We start from the raw sequence: 26349 nt of genomic DNA, 5'->3' as shown, positions 1-26349 counted from the left end.
ACAAGACACCATGCGGTTGACTGCTGCATCCGTTCCAGAGAACGCCTTTTTTAGCAAAGTCTCAGAACCAGAATCAGAAACACTGATTTTCAACACAATCCCATTCAAGAGCAGACATACATTACAGGGAGATAGAATAGGACCGCTGACAGGTCAGCAAAGGTGGGAAAAGGGTAAGGGGGTCCGGGGGGGTGGTGAGTAAAAAAAGGTTCGGTCTCAGACTGGGCTCCTAGGGAGGGGGTCCAGACTGAGGACAATAGCCATAAGCACACAAACATGTTACATAGAATCCACAAGACACGCAACAGAAGGGAGGGAGTGGGGGCTACGGTGGTAGGCTGCTGCTATCTAAGGCGCTGCTCGGCTGTCCATCACCCCAAGATGATTCAGGCGGTGGTGGAGGCATAGGGGTGGGGGCGGGGGTATGTGTGTGCATATGCCTATGGTCCAGGGTGTAGTGTTGTTGTGTCTAAGGCATGGGTGTCAAACTCTGGCCCGCGGGCCAAATTTGGCCAGCCGTGTAATTTCACTTGGCCCTTGAGGCGATATCAAATTAACACTAAAGCTGGCCCGCATATATACTGCGGCGGTGCCGCGGTAACACCGCATTCACCACTGATTCTAGTACTTGCCAACCCTCCCGGGAGTCTTCCAAACTTCAGCGCCCCTCCCAAAAATCGTCACGTCTGCTTTTCAGCCAGTCCAACGAGTGCTGGCCCAGTCACATAACATGTGCGGCTTCTGCACACACACACAATTGAATGCAATGCATACTTGATCAACAGCGATACAGGTTACACTGAAGGTAGCCAAATAAAAAACTTTAACACTTTTAGAAATATACGCCACACTGGGAATTCACACCAAACAAAAATGGCAAAACATTTCGGGAGAACATCCACACCGTAACACAACATAAACACAACAGAACAAATACCCAGAACCCTTTGCAGCACTAACTCTTCTGGGACGCTACAAGGTGTGTGTGTGTGGGGGGGGGGAGGTTTGGTAGTAGCGGGGGTGTATTTTGTAGCGTCCCGGAAGAGTTAGTGCTGCAAAGGATTCTGGGTATTTGTTCTGTTGTGTTTATGTTGTGTTACGGTGCGAATGTTCTCCCGAAATGTGTTTGTCATTCTTGTTTGGTGTGGATTCACATTGTGGCGTATATTTCTAACAGTGTTAAAGTTTTTTATATTTGCACCCTCAGTGTAACCTGTATGGCTGTTGATGAAGTATGCTTGCATTCACTCGTGTGTGCATGCAGAAGCCGTACATATTTTGTGTCTGGGTCTGAACGATGTTAGAATGGATGAAAAGCGGACGTGACGATAGCTCGTAGAGTATGTTAAAGGCAGTGCATTTAAGACACGCCCCTAAGACTGTGGTCCGGGTGGACTACGAGATATAATGACTGATGAACAGCTTTGTTCGATAATGAAGGTTGCCTCAGCTCAAAGCCTGAGACCCGACATTAATGAACTAGCATCCAAGAAAAGATGGCAGGTATGTGGCTTGGGCACATCAGATTAGATCAGTGTGTTGCAAACTGAGCAGTTTAAAGTCCTGAATGGTTGTTTTATTCATTGTTATTTTATTTTCAAATTTATTAGCCTGTGGAAAAAGTTCATGTTAATATTTACCTCAGAAGGCTGCAAATAGAAAAGAGGCATTACATTTTTATCTAAATTTTATTTGATATGCCATTGATATTTTATTATTATTATTATTATTATTATTATTTGAAACTCGATTTTGCATGTCACTATAAAGTTATATAAGCCTTGCTTGTTCAATATTTAATGCAAAACTTGTTTGGGTCCCTATTAAAAGGTTAATTTGTTCAACCTTGGCCCGCGGCTTTGTTCAGTTTTAAATTTTAGCCCACTCTGTATTTGAGTTCGACACCCCTGGTCTAAGGCCTAAAGAGGTGGAGAAATGTAAAAACTCACCGCTTTGGGTCCCAGGTCCTCTGGGGCGTCTTTCTGGTAGAGCTGCAGCAGACCTTGTCTGGCTGTGGGCACATCTGGGTGGTAATGGCGCCCCCTGTGGACGGCCTGAGAGGCTACAGAGGAGGAGGGCGCCTGGAGGCACACAACGAGAAAAGGTGAGACGGACGCCGACAGCCGCTAGACCGAGACAAGCTACGCAACGAGTGACGCACCGCATGACTCAAGGCCGACAGCGGACTCGTGTCCCCCCACGAGCTCTCTGGGGTCCTCTGCAGGAAGTCGGAAATGCGCTGGACGAGGAAGTCCCGGTCTTTGAGGTTGGCGAACAGGAAGTTCATCTTGTTCTTGGTGCTGATGGAGACGGGACACGGCAGCACGCTGCTGCTGTCGGCCTTCTCCACCACTGACACCTGCGGGGCAAAGGACGCGGTCATTCCGACATGTCCCGAAACGTGCACGTCTCCCGGCGTCACCTCTCTGAGCGGGATGATCAGCTGGCACAGGTCTTCCTCTCGGCTGTTGAAGCAGATGTAGTTGTTGGAGATGAACAGTTGGCCCACCACGTGCATTTTGGCGAAGGGCGTCCACAGCGTGCAGTCGGTGTGTCCGTCCAGGCGCTCGTCCTGCGTCAGCCGGAAGGTGATCCGGTAGCGCTCGTTCTTTGCCCGGGCGTCCAAGTCCCTGCGGCGGCAAAGACACAGATCAGAGTCCTGACGCGTGGCGAGGAGACTTTCCTGACGGGAGCGAGGACCTCTTGAGCACGGAGACGTTCTTGAGGGTCTTGCAGGGCTTGGGCAGCGAGCGGTCGGCGGCGAAGGCCTCGTTGTCGAGCAGCTGGCGCATGGCCATGTTGGCGAGCTGCTCCATCAGCTTGAAGGTGTCGTTGATTTTCAGGAACATGGAGAAGAAATGCTCCGTGTGGCGAGTGCTGACGCGAACGCTCTCCGGGAACAGCAAGGTGGCGTTCTTGTCCAGCTGCGTCACTTCCGTCCACTGAACCACCAGCGTCACTGAGGGGGGTAGGGGGGTGAGGGAGTCGATACCACTGCTTTTCTTTCCGCTACCAAGTACAATTCAGCCTGGTATCGGTTTGTGCAAATATACCTAACGTGTATGCTCAAATTTAAAAACTGGTGTATTTTCAAATAATACCATCCATCCATTTTCTACTGTTTGTACCTATTGTGGCATATCCATCTAAAAAAATCGCATATAAAAATGTAAGAAAAAGGATCAAAACATTGGAATGTAATGAGAAAAAAATGTATTTTTTAAGACTACAACTAATAAAATACTTAGTCAACTATAACACAAAGCTTTGTCTATAGATACATTCAATATCTGTTTTTAGCTATTTTTTTAAATAAAAAAATATCTAAATGGCACCCCCATATTTGACTTTTTAGTATGCGGCCCTTGGTGGAACACCCCAGATCTAAAATATTAGAACCTCTCAAAATAAATATACTTAAAATATAAACAAAGTTTAAGGGGAACTGCACTTTTTTTTAATCTGCCTATCGCTCGCAATCATTATGAAAGACATGACAGATGGATTAAAAAAAAAAAGTATTCTAAATAGAGATGTCCGATAATATCGGCCGATAAATGCGTTGAAATGTAATATCGGAAATTATCGGTATCGGGTTTTTTTTATTATCGGTATCGTTTTTTTTGTTTTGTTTTTTTATTTTTATTAAATCAACATAAAAAACACAAGATACACTTACAATTAGTGCACCAACCCAAAAAAAAAAACTCCCTCCCCCTCACACAAAAGGGTTGTTTCTTTCTGTTATTAATATTCTGGTTCCTACATTATATATCAATATATATCAATACAGTCTGCAAGGGATACAGTCCGTAAGCACACATGATTGTGCGTGCTGCTGGTCCACTAATTGTACTAACCTTTAACAGTTAATTTTACTAATTTTCATTAATTAATGGTTTCTATGTAACTGTTTTTATATTGTTTTACTTTCTTTTTTATTCAAGAAAATGTTTTTAATTTATTTATCTTATTAATTATTTTTTTTTAAAGTACCTTATCTTCACCATACCTGGCTGTCCAAATTAGGCATAATAATGTGTTAATTCCACGACTGTATATATCGGTTGATATCGGTATCGGTTGATATCGGTATTGGTAATTAAAGAGTTGGACAATATCGGAATATTAGATATCGGCAAAAAGCCATTATAGGACATCCCTAATTCTAAATATTAAATAAACTTAAATAAAAGTCTGCTCACAGCGGAGCCAATGGGAACTCCACTATTCCTCCCATAAAATCCAACAAATAACCATTCAAAAAGAGCCAACAATACTTTGTGAGTATTAGTATTAGTATTAGTAAAATTGTTATTATAAGCGCTGACGCAGACAAACTATTTATAGCGGCGACGTAATCACTTCCTGTGTGCCGAGGTTTGCATCATCGGGTGGTCTGCTGCTTCCTCACTTCCTGTAAGTTTATTGTAGATCATAAATCATGCCTCTCACTTCGACATGAGACATCTGGGTAGGTAATCCAACAAGTTGGGACACTTCTACAGCCATTTAGAATCTGGAACAGGCGAGAACGATACGAAAAGACCCTCCACAACCCCTTTTCTTTGTGAGGATTATGAGATATTTTTCATCTAAAATGGGATTATATGAACATCCCAGCAGTCGCCATCTTAATGACAGCAGACCTTGTACAGTAAGTGATGTTTTATTATGTTTGTAGGGGTTTATGACGTCTGCAGTGAGGAGAAATCAATGATGGAGAAAAGAAAAAAAGGAAACGTGATGCGTTTTTTAAATTAATGCTTAAAATGATCAAAATAGGTAAATATTAAATGTTATTATAAATGTTACTACATTACATATATACCTACATCGTGTATATAAAACCTCAATAGCGGTGTTTGGATGTTTTTTTAAGAGCTTTATAGGCAGAATAGAGCGACTTCCATAGGCTCTGTTGTAAGTGGACTTTTGATCGCATTTATTTAATATTTAGAATGCAAAAAAAAAATCCATCCGTCGTCATGATTGTAAACGATAGGAAAAATTCCCGAAAAAGTACAGTTTCCCTTTAAAATATAAAATAATACTAACTTATAAACTAATTTTTTAAAATTACAAAAAACATAATAAAAACGGTTAAATGTGTAACTGAACACTAATATTTTACCACACTAGGTCAGTGTTTCTTTACCATAGGGGCAGGGCGGCCAAAAAAGATCTGTTTCTCAGCTGTGGTCCGTATGGGCCGCACGCAGCAGGTACTCAGTTGTAATACACTTTTACACCACTTGTGGCAGTAATGACAATATCAAAGAAACAAGAAGTCTGGAGCTAAAGTCATAGAGAAGTTTCTTTAGCGCAAAAATTATGACTTAAGGGGTGAATCTATCATTTTATTTTCACTTAAATTATTTTTGGACAATTTAGTTAAGAAACCTATTCATTATTCATTCATTTTAGCAAAACATAATCGTATGTCATTTATTTATTTGCATATGGTATGTGTGTTAAATAAATACATCAATATTTTGATTTGAGAATCGATCTTTGAGCAAATTACCATATTTATTTTTTGGTTTGTTCCGCTATTATTTAAATACACGTCACATTTGTCTTGTAATTGTTGGAGTTTACGATGAAAAATACATTTGTAAAAATTAAAAATGATCCTTGAAGGAAAATAGTACCTAACCAATTTTATAAATAAATAAATAAATACAACAGGGAAGAGTGTTAGCGTCGAACAAAATGTACCATATTTAGAAAACAAATAGTTAAATTAATTAATATGCTAATTAATAGTAATTATCATCTCTGTATATATATATATATATATATATATATATATATATATATATATATATATATATATATATATATATATATATATATATATACACCGTATTTTTCGGAGTACAAGTTGCACCGGAGTATAAGTCGCACCAGCCGAAAATGCATAATAAAGAAGGAAAAATACATATATAAGTCACACTGGAGTATAAATCGCATTTTTGGGGGGAAATGTATTTGATAAAACCCAACACCAAGAATAGACATTTGAAAGGCAATTTAAAACAAATAAAGAATAGTGAACAACAGGCTGAATAAGTGTACGTTATATGACGCATAAATAACCAACTGAGAATGTGCCTGGTATCTTAACGTAACATATTATGGTAAGAGTCATTCAAATAACTATAACATATAGAACATGCTATACGTTTACCAAACAATCTGTCACTCCTAATCGCTAAATCCCATGAAATCTTATACGTCTAGTCTCTTACGTGAATGAGCTAAATAATATTATCTGATATTTTACGGTAATGTGTTAATAATTTCACATATAAGTCGCTCCTGAGTATAAGTCGCACCCCCAGCCAAACTATGAAAAAAACTGCGACTTATAGTCCGAAAAATACGGTATTTGTGTGTATATATATATATATATATATATATATATATATATACACATATACATATATCATGGCCCCATCTTAGAAGTATGCTAACTTATCCTATATTAGCATGCTAACTATTCAGAGCACCATTTTAGCTAATTTTATTCATTTTAACTTAAATATCTTGGCTTTTGACACTTGAGACCATCTCATAACTATGTTAATTTTTCCTATGTTATCATGGTAAAATTACAAAGTTTTATGCTACCATTTTAGCTCATTTTAATAACTTCAACCAAAACTTAATGGGTTTTAAGACCTCAAAATATCTCCATCATGCAAGTGTACTAACTGTTCCTAAAGTTAGCATGCTAATATTTATGCTCGCTGTCTAGATAAGTGTGTATCTTTAAATCTGAATAACATTGATTTTGATACTTGGCGCCATCTTAGAAGTTCGCTAACATGTCATATGCCCTGATAGTAACATTAGCATGCTAACATTTTAGCTCATTTTAACCTTAAAATCTTAGCTTTTGATACTTGGCGCCATTTTAGAAGTATATTTTCATGTTATCATGCTAAAATTAGCATGCTAGCATTTTAATCATTTAAACCTAAAAAACATGTCTCCATCTTGCAAGTATGCTAACTGTTATAACTAAAGTTAGAATACTAACATTTTATGCTAGCTTTTTTGGCTAATTGTGTATCTTTAAACGGCAAAAAATTAGAATTTTGATACTTGCCGCCATTTTCTAGTATGATAACTCTTCCCATATATGGATCTTTGAGCATAAAGATCCGGTATCGGCGGTATCAATATTACACAGTAGGTTGAACAAGAACCGGAAAGGTAGAGACAAAAGAACCTTCCAGGCCTGTGATTGGCTCCCGTACCTTCCTTGCCCAGCAGGAAGGAGTAGAAGCACAGGTGGTTGACGGACAGGTAGAGCCAGCCCTGCCGTGGCACTCGACCCTTCCAGTAACTGCACGAGTAATAATTCACCAGCTTCTCCTCTTCCGGCATCCCGAACAGCTTTCTCATCTTGACCTCGGCCTCCTGGAACTTCCCACAATCCTCCTCGGTCTCCTCGCCCTGCTTCAGTCGGTTCTCCTCAGCAATGATGCCCTGCAGGAAGTGACGTCGCTCAGCAACAGAAAGAGAGAGGAACAGGCGGGACAAAGAGGAAGCCACGTACGGAGATCTTCCCTTTGACGAAGGTGGTGACGTCCTGGCAGTTGTCGAAGATGGAGATGGTCTGCAGCAGATTGGACTCCAGCCAGTCCCAGTGCTCTGTAATCTCTCGCCGGGATGAACCTGCCAGACGCAGTCCGGGGTCAACGGCGCTCGCGGAGGGAAAAGTCAGGAGACTCACCGCAGGCGACGTTCCAGTAGACCTGAGAGTCCGCAGTCTGCAGCAGAATCCTGTAAGGAGCCACCCTGGCACTGGAGTCCAGGACCACATCCAGAGTCCCCACCAGGAGGCCTGCACATAAAAACCTTAAGATGTTACAAACACCGTTTCCATATGAGTTGGGAAATTGTGTTGGATGTAAATATAAACGGAATACAATGATTTGCAATTCTTTTTCAACCCATATTCAATTGAATGCACTACAAAAACAAGATATTTGATGTTCAAACTCATGAACTTTATTTTTTTTTTTGCAAATCATAATTAACTTAGAATTTCATGGCTGCAACACGTGCCAAAGTAGTTGGGAAAGGGCATGTTCACCACTGTGTTACATCACCTTTTCTTTTAACAACACTCAATTAACGATTGGGAACTGAGGAAACTAAATGTTGAAGGTTTGAAAGTGGAATTCTTTCCCAGTCTTGTTTTATGTAGAGCTTCAGACGTTCAACAGTCCGGGGTCTCCGCTGTCGTATTTTACGCTTCATAATGCGCCACACATTTTCGATGGGAGACAGGTCTGGACTGCAGGCGGGCCAGGAAAGTACCCGCACTCTTTTTTACGAAGCCACGCTGTTGTAACACGTGCTGAATGTGGCTTGGCATTGTCTTGCTGAAATAAGCAGGGGCGTCCATGAAAAAGACGGCGCTTAGATGGCAGCATATGTTGTTCCAAAACCTGTATGTACCTTTCAGCATTAATGGTGCCTTCACAGATGTGTAAGTTACCCATGCCTTGGGCACTAATACACCCCCAAACCATCACAGATGCTGGCTTTTCAACTTTGCGTCGATAACAGTCTGGATGGTTCGCTTCCCCTTTGGTCCGGATGACACTATGTCGAATATTTCCAAAAACAATTTGAAATGTGGACTCGTCAGACCACAGAACACTTTTCCACTTTGCATGAGTCCATCTTAGATGATCTCGGGCCCAGAGAAGCCGGCGGCGTTTCTGGATGTTGTTGATAAATGGCTTTCGCTTTGCATAGTAGAGCTTTAACTTGCACTTACAGATGTAGCGACCAACTGTATTTAGTGACAGTGGTTTTCTGACGTGTTCCTGAGCCCATGTGGTGATATCCTTAAGAGATTGATGTCGGTTTTTGATACAGTGCCGTCTGAGGGATCGAAGGTCACGCACGGTCTTTCAATGTTGGTTTCCGGCCATGCCGCTTACGTGGAGTGATTTCTCCAGATTCTCTGAACCTTTTGATGATATTATGGACCGTAGATGTTGAAATCCCTAAATTTCTTGCAATTGCACTTTGAGAAACGTTGTTCTTAAACTGTTTGACTATTTGCTCACGCAGTTGTGGACCAAGAGGTGAACCTCGCCCCATCCTTTCTGGTGAAAGACTGAGCATTTTTTGGATAACTGTTTTTATACCCAATCATGGCACCCACCTGTTCCCAATTAGCCTGCACACCTGTGGGATGTTCCAAATAAGTGTTTGATGAGCATTCCTCAACTTTATCAGTATTTATTGCCACCTTTCCCAATTTCTTTGTCACGTGTTGCTGGCATCAAATTCTAAAGTTAATGATTATTTGCAAAAAAAAAAATGTTTATCAGTTTGAACATCAAATATGTTGTCTTTGTAGCATATTCAATTGAATATGGGTTGAAAATGATTTGCAAATCATTGTATTCCGTTTATATTTACATCTAACACAATTTCCCAACTCATATGGAAACGGGGTTTGTACTTGGCGGTCGGAACGTGGATCACTTGAACTAACATTTGGATTTAGTGAAGCGAGCCTTTTATCGTTTCTTCGGTTGTGGACTCAAACAGATGCCCCCAAGTCCCCAAGTCCTGTCCCAATGTAAATGTTTGACATGCGTGTAGGACAAAGTCTCACCCGTTTGTTTGTTTTAAATTGTGAAATATTGTTATGAAATACTGTGTTGTGAAGCAGTGGTCCCCAACCACCGGTCCGTGACGCATTTGCTACCAGGCCGCACAGCAACATTAATTGTGTGAATGCTCCAACCATTCACACATACGGTTTTCTACACCAAAATTCATCCTTTTTTTTTTATTCAACTTCTTCTTCTTCTCCAGATTTTGGCGCGGTCTACCTTCCACTTTTTTCACCCGATTCAAACCGTTCCAATCGCTGGCTTTCCCTTGACAAATTCCAAAAATTCCCAGATTTCCCAGAATCCCAAGTTTTCCGGAACATTTTTCCCATTCAAAATGAATTGGCCATTTTTCATACATTCAAACATTTCCAAATTTTTCAACCAATTCAAACCATTCCACTGTGGAGGGAGGCGTGGCCTGCGGACCTGCAGCGAAACGGGGTGTGCCAGGACCGGCTTCGAGATCAGCGACAGGTGCGTAGATGGCCCACCTGGGCCTGATTATCTAATCACCTGTCGCTCTTTTAAAAGGCAGTAGCCGGGGAGGAGAGAGGAGTTGGAGGTGGAACTGGAGCGCGAACGAGAGAGAGAGACAGAGGAAGAGACAGTTGCTGAAAAGCCCAAACAAAAAGTCTTTATTGAAAAATAAAACAGTGTTCTAAACCCTGAAAAGCAGCTGTCATGTCAGTGATTGGTGGTCCGAGGAACCCGGAGGAAAGAAACCTCCACAATTTGCCTCCTGGAGCCATCAGGGGGTCGGCCTCTTCTGCCTCCGGTGGTCCGGCCCCACATTGGGCGCCAAATTGTGGAGGTTTCTTTCCTCCAGGTTCCTCGGACCACCAATCACCGACATGACAGCTGCTTTTCAGGGTTTAGAACACTGTTTAATTTTTCAATAAAGTCTTTTTGTTTGGGCTTTTCAGCAAGTGTCTCTTCCTCTGTCTCTCTCTCGTTCGCGCTCCAGCTCCACCTCCAACTCCTCTCTCCTCCCCGGCTGCTGACTTTTAACAGAGCGACAGGTGATTAGATAATCAGGCCCAGGTGGGCCATCTACGCACCTGTCGCTGATCTCGAAGCCGGTCCTGGCACACCCCGTTTCGCTGCAGGTCCACAGGCCACGCCCCCCTCCACATCCACCTTCAACATATTCCACTCATCCTGAACATTCAAACTATCCTTTTTTCAAGTAAAAAAAAATATTCCATGGATTCCCAGAATTCCCGTTTTTTTCAAACCCTTTTTTCTCCCTTTTTTCTGGCGACTACTCCTCCCACATTTTTCAACCCACTTCAACCGTTCCACTGTCAAATCATTTCTCTTCATCAGGACAAAAACAAAGTTGTTTTTTGAACTGGAAAAATTCCCGGTTTTCCCAAAATTCCAGGAATTCCGTAGTACCACTTCTCAATAAAAAATGCTACTACTTCAACATTTCTCGGCCAATTTGAAATATTCCAACACCAACCATTCAGAACATTACATTTTTTTTGCATTTCCCAGAAATTCCCTCATTTCCCAAATTTACATGAAAGATTGGGACATTTTCCAAAGTTTCACAACTTCCACTCAAACCGTTCCAACTTCAAAATATTCAGCCTGTTCAGGAATTGTGTGCTACCTTTCAAAAATTGTAAAAAAAAAATTCCTGGATTTCCAAGAATTCTCCGTTTTTGTGGACATTTTCCCCATTGCAAATTAAAGGGGAACATTATCACAATTTCAGAATGGTTAAAACCATTAAAAATCAGTTCCCAGTGGCTTATTATATTTTTCGAAGTTTTTTTCAAAATTTTACCCATCACGCAATATCCCTAAAAAAAGCTTCAAAGTGCCTGATTTTAACCATCGTTATAAACACCCGTCCATTTTCCTGTGATGTCACATAGTGAAGCCAACACAAACAAACATGGCGGAAAGAACAGCAAGGTATAGCGACATTAGCTCGGATTCAGACTCGGATGTCAGCGGCTTAAGCGATTCAACAGATTACAAATGTACTGAAACGGATGGTTGTAGTGTGGAGGCAGGTAGCGAAAACGAAATTGAAGAAGAAACTGAAGCTACTGAGCCATATCGGTTTGAACCGTATGCAAGCGAAACCGACGAAAACGACACGACAGCCAGCGACACGGGAGAAAGCGAGGACGAATTCGGCGATCGCCTTCTAACCAACGATTGGTATGTGTTTGTTTGGCATTAAAGGAAACTAACAACTATGAACTAGGTTTACAGCATATGAAATACATTTGGCAACAATATGCACTTTGAGAGTGCAGACAGCCCAATTTTCATCAATTAATATATTCTGTAGACATACCCTCATCCGCGCTCTTTTCCTGAAAGCTGATCTGTCCAGTTTAAGGGGCGGTGTGAGCCAAGACATCCAGGGGGTTTAGCTCGCTCGTCTGCCGGAACAAACTGCGGCCATTGCTTGCCATGCTACCAAGGTCCTTTGTCCCTGAATTGCTCACACACTCCGGCAGATTCAATGGGGGTCTGGCGGCAGATTTCTTTGACTTTATCGTTGGAAATGCATCTGCTTTGAGTGTCGCAGGATATCCACACATTCTTGCCATCTCTGTCGTAGCATAGCTTTCGTCGGTAAAGTGTGCGGAACAAACGTCCAATTTCTTGCCACTTTCGCATCTTTGGACTACTGGTGCAACTTGAATCCGTCCCTGTTCGTGTTGTTACACCCTCCGACAACACACCGACGAGGCATGATGTCTCCAAGGTACGGAAAACAGTCGAAAAAACGGAAAATAACAAAGCTGATTTGACTCGGTGTTTGAGAAAATGGCGGATTGCTTCCCGATGTCACGTCACGTTGTGACGTCATCGCTCCGAGAGCGAATATTAGAAAGGCGTTTAATTCGCCAAAATTCACCCATTTAGAGTTCAGAAATCGGTTAAAAAAATATATGGTCTTTTTTCTGCAACATCAAGGTATATATTGACACTTACATAGGTCTGGTGATAATGTTCCCCTTTAAATATCGATTTTTCACACTTCCACAATACCCACATTTTTCAACCTATTCAAACTATTCCAACATCAACACATTCCACTCATCCTGGACATTCACACTAAGTCTTTCCCAAGTTCCAAACCAAATTACGGTTTTCCTGGAAATTCAAATGCTTCATCATTCAAACCATTCCAACATTCAAACTATTCTTTTTTCATCCGATTCAAACCATTTCAACGTCAATCTGTTCGGCCTATTCGGGAATCGCGGGCTTTCCAAAAATTCCCAGATTTCCCAGAAATCCAGGTTTTCCGGGACGTTTTTCCCATTCAAAATGAATTAGCCATTTTTCAAACATTCACCATTTCTACATTTTTCAGCCGATTCAAACCATTCCACCTTCAACATTTTCCACTCATTCTGGAAATTCTAATTATATTTTTTTCAAGTTAAATTTTTTTTCCATGAACTCCCAGAATTCCCGTTTTTTTCAAACCCTTTTTTCTCTCGACTACTCCTTCCACATTTTTCAACCTACTTCAATCGTTCCGTCAAATCATTCCTCTTAATCAAGACTAAAACAAAGTTGTTTTTTGAACTGGAAAAATTCCCGGTTTTCCCGAAATTCCAGGAATTCCATATTACCATTTCTCAATGAAAAATGTTACTCCTTCAACAATTTTTCGACCGATTTAAAAAATGCCAACACCACACCAAACTCATTCAAAACATTCAAATGTTTTTGCATTTTCAAAAAAATTCCCTATTTTCCCAAATTTCCATGAAATTTCCATTGAAAAGAATGGGACATTTTTCAAAGTTCCACAACTCCCACTCAAACCGTTCCAACTTCAAAATATTCAGCCTGTTCAGGAATTGTGTGCTACCTTTCAAAAATTGTAAAAGAAATTCCTGGATTTCCAAGAATTCTCCATTTTTAGGGACATTTTCCCCATTGCAAATTAATTATCCATTTTTCACACTTCCACAATTCCCACATTTTCAACCTATTCAAACTATTCCAACATCAACACATTCCACTCATCCTGGACATTCACACTAAGTTTTTCCCAAGTTCCAAACCAAATTACGGTTTTCCTAGAAATTCAAATGCTTCATCGTTCAAACCATTCCAACATTCAAACTATTCTTTTTTCATCTGATTCAAACCGTTCCAACGTCAAACTGTTCAGCCTATTCGGGAATAGCAGGCTTTCCAAAAATTCCCAGATTTCCCGGGACATTTTTCCCATTCAAAATGAATTAGCCATTTTTCCACTCATCCTGGAAATTCTAATTATATTTTTTTCAAAGTTAAATTTTTTTTCCCATGGAGTCCCAGAATTCCCGTTTTTTTTCAAACCCTTTTTTCACCCTTTTTTCTTTCGACTACTCCTTCCACATTTTTCAACCCACTTCAATCGTTTCGTCAAATCATTCCTCTTAATCAGGACTAAAACAAAAGTTGTTTTTGAACTGGAAAAATTCCCGGTTTTCCCGAAATTGTATATTACCATTTCTTAATGAAAAATGTTACTCCTTCAACATTTTTCGACCGATTTAAAAAATGCCAACACCACACCAAACTCATTCAAAACATTCAAATGTTTTTGCATTTTCAAAAAAATTCCCTATTTTCCCAAATTTCCATGAAATTTCCATTGAAAAGAATGGGACATTTTTCAAAGTTCCACAACCCCCACTCAAACCGTTTCAACTTCAAAATATTCAACCTGTTTAGGAATTGTGTGCTCCCTTTCAAAAATTGTAAAAAAAATATTCCAGGATTTCCAAGAATTCTCTGTTTTAGGGACATTTTCCCCATTCCAAATGAATTATCCATTTTTCACACTTCCACAATTCCCACATTTTTCAACCTATTCCAACCATTTCAACATCAACACATTCCACTCATCCTGGACATTTACACTAAGTTTTTCCCAAGTTTTAAACCAAATTCAGGTTTTCCTGGAAATTCAAATGCTTCATCATTTAAACCATTCCAACATTTAAACTATTCTTTTTTTATCCGATTCAAACCGTTCCAACTCCAAACTGTTCAGCCTATTCGGGAATCGCGAGCTTTCCAAAAATTCCCAGATTTCCCAGAATTCAAGGTTTCCCGGGACATTTTTCCCATTCAAAAGGAATTGGCCACTTTTCAAACTTCCACCATTTCCACATTTTTCAACCTATTCAAACCATTCCACCTTCAACAAATTCCACTCATCCTGGACATTCAAACTATAATTTTTTCAAGTACAATTTTTTTCCTAGGAATTCCCAGAATTCCCGTTTTTTCAAAACCCTTTTTTCACCCTTTTTTCTATCGCCTATTTCTTCTACATTTTTCAACCCACTTCAACCGTTCCATAGTCAAATCATTCCTCTTAATCAGGACAAAAAACAAAGTTGTTTTTTGAACTGGAAAAATTTCAGGTTTTCCTGAAATTCCAGGAATTCCTTATTACCATTTCTCTTTTCCCAAATTTCCATGAAATTCCCATTGAAAAGAATGGGACATTTTTCAAAGTTCCACAACTCCCACTCAAAACCGTTCCAACTTCAAAATATTCAGCCTGTTCAGGAATTGTGTGCTCCCTTTCAAAAATTGTAAAAAAAAATTCCCGGATTTCCAAGAATTCTCTGTTTTAGGGACATTTTCCCCATTGCAAATTAATTATCCATTTTTCACACTTCCACAATTCCCACATTTTTCAACCTATTCAAACCATTCCAACATCAACACATTCCACTTATCCTGGACATTCAAACTAAGTCGCTCCAAATCAAATTACGGTTTTCCTGGAAATTCAAACTCTTCAACATTCAAACCATTCCAACATTCAAACTATTCTTACATCCATACTACATTCTGTCAGCATTTCAGTTCAACTTCAGCATTGGAGCATTCACACACACAATTCCTTCAGGATTTGCCTTATATCGTTAATTTATAAACTACCGCATTTTCTCTGACTTAACTTTAAAATTGTAGCCAAAAGCAAATTTTTTCGCTGTTTTCATCTGCCACACGTAGAAAGCCGGTCTGTAAAAATAATGCATACATTAAACCGGTCCCTGGTGGAAAAAAAAAAGTTGGGGAACCCTGCTGTAAAGGACTTTACATGTGTTGAATTGAAGTGGTTTTAGTATGCAGAAATTGATTAGTTCTGTATTTCTTAACCATTTTTTTATGTTTATAGTTTATATATGTTGTTTAGCGCTTAGCAATATTGCTACATGATGCATAGTGTTTCGCTAAAACTGGGTCGGCTTAGTGCACAGCTTCTAAAACTTGATCATCCTCCTTATATTCAGGCTCAAAAAATACAAGTTTCTGATCGTTTGTCCCAAAGAAGTCTTTGTTGTCTGCCATGATTAGTAGTGTTGTTGTTGAAGGAAAAAGCGAACGTCTGTGAAATAAATACACCGTTGTATGCCAAAAATGAGCCAAATACATAAATATTACTTTTATTACATCACATAAATACTACTAATTATGAAACGATCAAGCTTTTTGGATGTTTTTAGAGCACTTTATAGGCGGAATAGATCAAATCTCTATTACCTGCATTGTTATCCGCCTCTTGCTAGTGTTAAGGTAAAAGAAGAACATACTATATGTGTTTTTGTCTGACATAATGCTTGGAAATGATAGGCACGATCCCAATAAAGTGCAGTTCCCCTTTAATGGAATATGAAGTAAACAATATCATCCGTTAGCATATTATGGTGCGAACTTCTGCTTTTAGAAGCAGAGGTCACAGGATGGATCACCTGCCAGGATTGCGTTACAAAGTAAAATCACTGTCACAGTTATTCTTGTTACTGAATAAATGATCAAACCATTTATTTCCCATGTATTTTTATTTATAAAAACATGCGTCAAAATAAATTCAGGTTTGAGTCAAATAGTATAAAAATCTAGGCTTTTTGAGAATGCAGTGGGCCAATTTGGAGAAAAAAGTACAGGGCCCAGACTAGATGACCTTTTTTTCCATTTCTGGTCCAAGTGTGAACGCACTAAGACATACGTCTACAACGTTTTCCAGGCCGAGGCCCCTAAAGCTGCTGGAGAGAGGGAGCGGGGACCCCCTACTTATACAAAACCCAAAACCAGTGAAGTTGTCACGTTGTGTAAATGGTAAATAAAAACAGAATACAATTATTTGCAAATCCTTTTCAACCTATATTCAATTGAATAGACTGCAAAGACAAGATATCTAATGTTCACACTGGAAAACTGTTATTTGCAAATATTAGCTCATTTGGAATTTGATGCCTGCAACATGTTTAAAAAAAAGCTGGCACAAGTGGCAAAAAAGACTGAGGAAGTTGAGGAATGCTCATCAAACACTTATTTGGGACATCCCACAGGTGTGCATGCTAATTGGGAACAGGTGGGTGCCATGATTGGGTATAAAAGCAGCTTCCATGAAATGCTCAGTCATTCACAAACAAGGATGGGACGAGGGTCACCACTTTGTGACAACAAGCTATTGCAAGGAATTTAGGGATTTCACCATCTACTGTCCGTGATATCATCAAAAAGTTCAGAGAATCACGAGAAATCACTGCACGTAAGCGATGATATTAGGGACCTTCCATCCCTTAGGCGGTATTGCATCAAAAAACGACATCAGTGCGTAAAGGATATCACCACAGGAACACTTCAGAAACCCACTGTCAGTAACTACAGTTGGTCGCTACATCTGTAAGTGCAAGTTAAAACTCTACTACGCAAATCCAAAGCCATTTATCAACAACACCCAGAAACGCCGCCAACTTCGCTGGGCCCGAGCTCACCTAAGATGGACTGATGCAAAGTGGAAAAGTGTTCTGTGGTCTGACGAGTCCACATTTCAAATTGTTTTTGGAAACTGTGGACGCCGTGTCCTCCGGAACAAAGAAGAAAAGAACCACCCGGATTGTTATAGGCGCAAAGTTGAAAAGCCAGCATCTGTGATGGTATGGGTGTGTATTAGTGCCCAAGACATGGGTAACTTACACATCTGTGAAGGCACCATTAATGCTGAAAGGTACATACAGGTTTTGGAGCAACATATGTTGCCATCCAAGCAACGTTACCATGGACGCCGCTGCTTATTTCAGCAAGACAATGCCAAGTCACGTGTTACGACAGCGTGGCTTCATAGTAAAAGAGTGCGGGTACTAGACTAGCCTGCCTGTGGGAGACAGGTCTGGACCTGTCTCCCATTGAAAATGTGTGGCGCATTATGAAGCCTAAAATATCACAACAGAGACCCCCGGACTGTTGAACAACTTAAGCTGTACATCAAGCAAGAATAGGAAAGAATTTCACCTGAAAAGCTTCAAAAATGTGTCTCCTCAGTTCCCAAACGTTTACTGAGTGTTGTTAAAAGGAAAAGCCATGTAACACAGTGGTAAAAATGCCCCTGTGACCACTTTTTTGCAATGTGTTGCTGCCATTAAATTATAAGTTAATGATTATTTGCAAAAAAAAAAAAATAGTTTCTCAGTGTGAACGTTAAGTATCTTGTCTTTGCAGTCTGTTCAATTGAATATAAGTTGAAAAGGATTTGCAAATCATTGTATTCTGTTTTTATTTACCATTTACACAACGTGACAACTTCACTGGTTTTGGGTTTTGTATACCTTGAATGGAATTATGAGTGTATTTTACATTAAACGGGTCCAAAAGCTAACTTGTTTTTGTGCAATACTAACAACATTCAAACGATAACAGCAACTGGCACTTTAAATGCTAGCTGGCAACTGTCCCGCCAATCGATAGCTGACAGCTATACCGTATTTTCCAAACCATAGGGCGCACCGGATTATAAGGCGAACTGCCGATGAATGGTCTATTTTCTGTCTTTTTTCATATATAGGGTGCACCGGACTATAAGGCGCATTAAAAGAGTCATATTATTATAATTTTTTTTTCGAAATGTAAAAGACTTCCTTGTGGTCTACATAACATGTAATGGTGGTTCTTTGGTCAAAATGTTGCATAGATGATGTTTTACAAATCATCTTCAAGCCGCTTTCTGACAGTCGCTTCCGGATGCGCCGTTTTGTGGGCGGTCTTATTTACGTGGCTCACCTTTGGCAGCGTCATCTTTGTTGTAGCGGTGTAGCGTGCAAGGACGGGAGTGGAAGAAGTGTCAAAAGATGGAGCTAACTGTTTTAATGACATTCAGACTTTACTTCAATCAAAAACGAAGCAGCATCTCCTCATCCGGAAACAACAACACCGGAAATGTGTCCCGTGAAAAAACATCCGACCGGAACTCACTAATAACTAAAGTTCCTTGGGTGAATAATGTAAACTCACTACACCTGTATGTTTTAGCGCTTTTATGGCGAGTTTACTGACACATATAAGTAAGAACTTTACACTACTTTATATTAGAAACGGCAACAGCGGAATATGAATGTCCCATAACAAGAAGATAGAGAAAAAGAAGAAGCTTATCGACTACGATGTCAGCACGGACTACAAAGGCGGACGCGTGCAATTTTTCAGGACTTATGCAGATCCCAAATACAGATCAGCAGGTACCAGAAGGTAAGAAAAGTTGCTTTTGCATAATATTGCGAAACAAAACGCCAGATAATATGTCTTACCTTATACACACACCATAATAATACTCCTATGTTGAAGCACAGTACAATCCATCAAGCGTGCGGCTTCATAGCTTACCAAAGTTGCACTAAAACATTTTGATAGATTTTTGAGTGCTCTGTGTAATGTTCTATATTTTCAATGGAACATATAAAATGTTGGTGTTTACTTGAGTCATATTGCCATCATATTGCAGTCTTCACGTAGCTCTTATGTGTGACTGCCATCTACTGGTCACACTTAACATTACACCATGTACCAAATAAAATTGCTTTGAGGTTGGTAAGCAAAACCAGATTTATTCCGTACATTAGGCGCACCGGGTTATAAGGCGCAATGTCGAGTTTTGAGGAAAAAAAGGATTTTAAGTGTGCCTTATAGTCTGGAAAATACAGTACACATAATGTGTTTATTTTGTATTTGCTGATGTAGTTCTCTTGTAGTTTGAAAAAAAAGCCGATACTGTGGCGGGCACTAGGACCATGCTCACACTCAGCAGAATGGGTGTGGTTTGTGTGTCTTCTTGGGCACACTATTAAAGTGCATATTTTGTATTATTGTACATTCTCATGTTGGCAGTCTTACAATAAAGACCTGAGAGAAACAACGCTGTGTTTCTTGCATTTGCCACATTGGTGACCCCGACAATGTTTCACGCAGAAGAGGAAGCAGTGTCTTCATCGGCCATGTCGCCCCAACTCCAGCAACCTGCATTACCCGCGGGAACAAAGCTTCCGGAGTTCTGGCAGAGCGACCCGGCATCATGGTTCCAGCACATCGAGGCACTTTTCCACCTGCGAGGAATCGCCAGCGACGACTCCCGGTATTACTTGGTCGTAACAGCCCTCGACCAGGCGACCACTCGCCGCGCAATGCAGCTGTTGCGAACGCCTCCACAGCGCGACAAGTACGCTGCACTAAAGAATCTGCTACTTCGGAGATTTACTCTAACTGACGCTGAGAGAGCAGATAGACTTCTTTCCCTGCCGGGTTTGGGCAATAGCACCGCCGTGGATTTAATGGACAGTATGCTGTCGCTGCTGGGCTCCGAGGAGGGCGGGTTCATTTTCCCGCATCTTTTCTTGCGGCAGCTACCACCTGCGGCCCGTGCGGTGCTAGCTAACTCCACTTCTTTGGCCTCCGGCGATTACCGGGACTTGGCTGAAGAAGCTGACCGGGTGCTTCTGGCTTCCAGACGGTTTGCCGTGCAGAGCGTAGAAGCGCCTCCCCTGCAGACGATGGAGAATGCGGACCCAGCGGTAGTGGCGGGAGTCGCTACCCGGAAAAGGCGCGAAGCGAGCCAGTGCTTCTTCCATCAACGATTTGGCGCCAAAGCGCGACGGTGTGTTCCTCCATGCTCCTTCACGGCCCCGGGAAACTCCAACGCCGGCGTTCAGTAGCGGCTGTGGGCGCCGGCGAAGCAAGCGAGCTGCTCTTCATCACCGACTCATCGTCAAGGAGACGTTTCCTGGTGGACTCCGGTTCGCAAGTCAGCCTGTTACCTGCCACGGACGCGGACAAGGCGACAGGTGGATGTGGGCCGCTGCTGAATGCCGCCAACGGCTCGTCAATCGACACTTTTGGCTCCAGGTTGGTGACTGTGTGCTTCCATGGACGCAAATTCCAGTGGGATTTTGTCATCGCCGCCATCACGGTCCCCATTATTGGCGCGGATTTTCTGTGTGCTAATGGACTGCTTGTTGATATTGCTAACCGCCGATTGATTGATGCTGTGTCTTTTTCAACTTTTGCATGTCAGGCGGGGGGACTTGGACCGTTAACACACGCTAATTATTTGGTATCTGGTGACGTTTTTCAGCGTTTGCTGGCGGATTTTCCGTCATTAATCACTCCCGCTTTTTCTACCGCGGACACTAAACACGGTGTTCATTCCCACGGTGGGCCCGCCAGTTTTTGCGCGCGCGCGCCGTCTTGACGCGGCTAAATCGACCATTGCTAAAGAGGAGTTTGCTACTATGGAGCGTTTAGGCATAGTTAGGCATTCTAATAGCCCGTGGGCCTCGCCTTTGCACATGGTGCCTAAGTCAGACGGTTCCTGGCGGCCGTGTGGGGATTTTCTCCGCCTTAACAACATCACAACGCACGACCGCTACCCTATTCCGCACATCCAGGACTTTTCGGCGCGCCTGGCTGGCGCCGCCATTTTCTCGAAGGTAGACTTATTAGTTCGTGGTTATCACCAGGTGCCGGTGCGTGCTGAGGACGTGCCCAAGACCGCAGTAATAACCCCGTTTGGGCTTTTTGAGTTCCTGCGTATGCCTTTTGGCCTGAAGGGGGCAGCACAAACCTTTCAGAGATTAATGGACTCAGTTTTGCGCGGCCTCAATTTTGTGTTTGTTTATCTCGACGACATTTTGGTGGCGAGTCCTTCAGCCGAGGAGCACCAGGCACACCTAACACAAGTGTTCACGCGTCTAGACGAGCACGGCCTGATCGTCAATCCTTCTAAATGTCAGTTTGGGCTGTCAGAGATCGATTTTTTAGGTCACCGTATTTCGTCACTGGGTGCGATCCCTTTGCCTTCGAAAGTGCAAGTGGTGGCAGATTTTCCTCGCCCCTCCACTGTCAAAGCTCTGCAGGAATTTTTGGGCATGATTAATTTTTATAATCGATTCCTTCCTCGCGCTGCCCACCTCCTGCAGCCTCTTTATAGTGCCTTACGGAACAAAAAGGCCAGCGATTCCATCGAATGGACTCCTCAGCGAGTCCAAGCTTTTCATAGGGCTAAATCCGCGCTCGCAGACGCTGCTCTCCTCGCCCACCCTGTTTCCGCGGCACCCGTGGCTTTGACAACGGACGCGTCTGATGTCGCCGTGGGTGCTGTGGTTGAGCAGCGGGTGGCGAATGTATGGCAGCCCCTTGCGTTCTTCAGTCGTAAACTGCGAGATAACGAGCGGAAGTATAGTGTATTTGACCGAGAGTTGTTGGCACTGTATCTTGCAACACGACATTTTCGTTTTCTGTTGGAAGGTCGGTCCTTCACGGCTTTTGTTGACCACAAACCCCTGACGTTTGCCATGTCAAAGGTCACAGAGCCTTGGTCAGCCCGTCAGCAGCGTCACTTGTCGGCCATCTCCGAGTTCACTACTGACATTCAGCATGTGGCCGGTAAGGCCAACCCTGTGGCTGACTGTCTCTCATGCGTACTCGTGTGTACCGTGCAGCTCGGTTTAGATTTTTCGGGAATGGCCGCTGACCAGCCCGACGACCCCGACATCCGTGCACTAAAAACTGAAGGTACGGCGCTTGTGCTCGAGGAGGTGGTGGTTCAGGATGGCAGTCCCGCCCTCCTCTGCGATGTTTCCATTGGCCGCCCTCGGCCAGTTGTCCCAGTAGACTGGCGCCGCCGGGTTTTTGACGCAATACACTCCCTGTCGCACCCTGGCGTTCGGGCTTCCGTCAAGTTGGTTGGTGCCAAGTTTGTTTGGCCTGGCCTTAGGAAGGATGTTAGGCAGTGGGCAGCCGCATGCGTGGCATGTCAGCGCGCCAAGGTCCACCAGCACACTAAGACGGCCCTCAAACCATTTCCGATTCCGGTCAGGCGGTTTGACCACGTGCACGTGGACTTAGTTGGCCCCCTCCCTCCGTCGCGAGGTTATACGCACTTGCTCACGATGGTCGTACTACCAGATGGCCAGAAGCAGTTCCTCTTTCCTCCACTGCCTCTTTAGACGTTGCTCGCGCGTTTCTGTCAGCTTGGGTTGCGCGTTTTGGCACGCCGTCCGACATCACCTCGGACAGGGGATCCCAGTTTGTGTCGGAGCTTTGGTCAGCGTTGGCGCAGTCCTTGGGTGTGCAGGTGCACCGTACTACAGCCTACCATCCCCAAGCTAACGGCTTATGTGAACGTTTTCACCGGTCGCTTAAGGCAGCATTGCGTGCGGCGCTCGTTGATAGCAATTGGGTTGACCGTTTACCTTGGGTTATGCTCGGGTTGCGCTCAGCCCCTAAAGAGGATCTCGCAGCGGCCCCCGCTGAATTAGTGTTCGGTCAGCCACTTTGTGTCCCAGGGGAATTTTTACCTGAGGGTTGCACCCCGCGACCTTTTCCCTTTTTGTCGAGGGGGTCCTTGGCTCCTGGCCCGGTCCACCACTGTTTCCCTAAGTCGTTTGTGCCGTCAGAGCTTAAGTCTGCCCGTTTTGTCTTTGTACGTCATGACGCTCACCGTTCACCCCTCCAACACCCTTACGATGGCCCATTTAGGGTGCTGGAACGCGGTCCTAAAAACTTTGTGCTGGATATGGGCAGGCGCAGGGAATGCGTTTCTCTGGACAGGCTTAAACCGGCGCATTGTGTTGCAGGTGAAGAAATACTGCCGGGCCAAGTCCCCCGCCGAGGTCGCCCCCCAAGATCTGTTAGGGTTGAATGTTCTTCGCCTCCACCGGGCCCTGATATCTCTTCTGCCCCACAAGGTACACCTGCTCCCCCGCAGGATGGACATTGTAGCTGTTACGGCAGGCGAGTGAGGCCCCCTGAGAGGTTTTAGTTTTCCCCATAACTTGCTGTCTGGGTGTTCGGGGGGGGGCTGTGTGGCGGGCACTAGGACCATGCTCACACTCAGCAGAATGGGTGTGGTTTGTGTGTCTTCTTGGGCACACTATTAAAGTGCATATTTTGTATTATTGTACATTCTCATGTTGGCAGTCTTACAATAAAGACCTGAGAGAAACAATGATGTGTTTCTTGCATTTGCCACAATACCGACAAAAACTAAATATATACTGATTAGAGATGTCCGATAATATCGGACTGCCGATATTATCGGCCGATAAATGCTTTAAACTGTAATATCGGAAATTATCGGTATCAGTTTCAAAAAGTAAAATTTATGACTTTTTAAAACACGGACGTAGGGAGAAGTACAGAGCGCCAATAAATCTTAAAGGCACTGCCTTTGCGTGCCGGCCCAGTCACATAACATCTACGGCTTTTCACACACACAAGTGAGTGCCTGCATACTTGGTCAACAGCCATACAGGCCACACTGAGGGTGGCCGTATAAACAACTTTAACACTGTCACAAATATGCGCCACACTGTGAACCCACACCAAACAAGAATGACAAACACATTTCGGGAGAACATCTGCATAACATAAACACAACAGAACCCCTTGCAGCACTACTCTTCCGGGACGCTACAATACACACCATCCCCGCTAACACCCACCTCAAACCCGCCCACCTCAACCTCCTCATGCTCTCTCAGGGAGAGCATGTCCCAAATTCCAAGCTGCTGTTTTGAGGCATGTTAAAAAAAAAAATGCACTTTGTGACCTCAATAATAAATATGGCAGTGCCATGTTGGCATTTTTTTCCATAACTTGAGTTGATTTATTTTGGAAAACCTTGTTACATTGTTTAATGCATCCAGCGGGGCATCACAACAAAATTAGTAGTGGTGTCCGATAATGGCTTTTTGCCGATATCCGATATTGTCCAACTCTTAATTACCGATACCGATATCGATATATACAGTCGTGGAATTAACACATTATTATGCCTAATTTGGACAGCCAGGTATGGTGAAGATAAGGTACTTAAAAAAAAAAAATTAATAAAATAAAATAAGATAAATAAATTAAAAATATTTTCTTGAATAAAAAAGAAAGTAAAACAATATAAAAACAGTTACATAGAAACTAGTAATTAATGAAAATGAGTAAAATTAACTGTTAAATGTTAGTACTATTAGTGGACCAGCAGCACGCACAATCATGTGTGCTTACGGACTATATCCCTTGCAGACTGTATTGATATATATTGATATATAATGTAGGAACCAGAATATTAATAACAGAAAGAAACAACCCTTTTGTGTGAATGAGTGCAAGTGGGGGGGGTAGGTTTTTTGGGTTGGTGCACTAATTGTAAGTGTATCTTGTGTTTTTAATGTTGATTTAATAAAAAAATAAGAAATACATTTAAAAAACTATACCGATAATAGAAAAACCGATACCGATAATTTCCGATATTACATTTGAAAGCATTTATCGGCCTGCTGATATTATCGGACATCTCTAAAAATTAGGCATAATAATGTGTTAATTCCACGACTGTATATATCGGTGTCGGTTGATATCGGAATCGGTAATTAAGAGTTGGACAATATCGGAATATCGGCAAAAAAGCCATTATCGGACATCTCTAACACTGATATTTGTCAAAATATTGATGCCAGTAATGGGTCGGTCTCTGGTATATTTTTGCTAACATTGCACAGCGCTGGCTTACACCTTAAATCATGTTTATTATTCCTATAAATTAGAGATGATAAATGCTGTAAAATGTAATATCGGAAATTATCGGTATCGGTTTGTTTTTTTATCGGGTTTTTTTTGTTTTGTTTTTTAATTAAATCAACATAAAAAACATCTAACATATCAATATATAGCAATACAGTCTGCAAGGGATACAGTCCGTAAGCACACATGATTGTGTGTGCTGCTGGTCCACTAATAGTACTAACCTTTAACAGTTAATTTGACTAATTTTCACTAATTACTAGTTTCTATGTAACTGTTTTTATATTGTTTTACTTTCTTTTTTATTCAAGAATTTTTTATTTATTTATTTATCTTATTTTATTTTTATTTTATTTTGAAAAAGGACCTTATCTTCACCATACCTGGTTGTCCAAATTAGGCATAATAATGTGTTAATTCCACGACTGTATATATCGGTATCGGTTGATATATGCATCGGTAATTAAGAGTTGGACAATATCGAATATCGGCAAAAAGCCATAAAAGCATCAGGTTCAGTTAGTCTCCAACAACATGGCAAATAAACATGTTTCTTAGTTGTATGAAGAGACTAGGTTGGCCCGGGGCCCCCAAATGACTAAATACGCCCCTGGTTTAGGCAGAAGTTCCGACTCGTACTAAAATTCGGATTTACGTCACTGTCGTAGCTCAAGTAGATGTTGGTTTTGACGGCAGATGTCTCTACGTCATACATTCCTACATCCTTCATTCATTGACGTCACTTATTATACATTTATTCAAGTAAAAGGTAACAATTTCACGTGTTTTATTGTGTTCGGCCCACAAATGAAGCTTTGCTATGATTAAGCGTCATCTGGACCGC

The 26349-nt window shown here is 42.0% G+C and overlaps 1 protein-coding gene across 2 annotated transcripts in view; it reads right to left on the bottom strand.

Annotated features, from left to right (window-relative positions):
• The window catches only part of tbc1d9b (TBC1 domain family member 9b), a 45251-nt gene that overhangs the window by 18500 nt on the left and 402 nt on the right, over nt 1-26349 (bottom strand). For both annotated transcript variants that reach the window (XM_072914909.1, XM_072914908.1), the window contains exons 2-8: nt 7748-7858; nt 7571-7689; nt 7269-7500; nt 2701-2959; nt 2423-2630; nt 2162-2359; nt 1950-2081 (exon numbers count right to left, since the gene is read on the bottom strand). In XM_072914909.1, the coding sequence (XP_072771010.1) occupies nt 1950-2081; nt 2162-2359; nt 2423-2630; nt 2701-2959; nt 7269-7500; nt 7571-7689; nt 7748-7858 (1259 nt within the window). The remainder of the gene's footprint in view (nt 1-1949; nt 2082-2161; nt 2360-2422; nt 2631-2700; nt 2960-7268; nt 7501-7570; nt 7690-7747; nt 7859-26349) is intronic.

This window comes from Nerophis lumbriciformis, linkage group LG16, assembly GCF_033978685.3.
Source record: "Nerophis lumbriciformis linkage group LG16, RoL_Nlum_v2.1, whole genome shotgun sequence".
In the NCBI taxonomy this organism is placed as follows: domain Eukaryota; kingdom Metazoa; phylum Chordata; class Actinopteri; order Syngnathiformes; family Syngnathidae; genus Nerophis; species Nerophis lumbriciformis.
The sequence above is the reverse complement of the archived record's forward strand: the minus strand, read 5'-3'. Positions and strand labels throughout refer to the sequence as shown.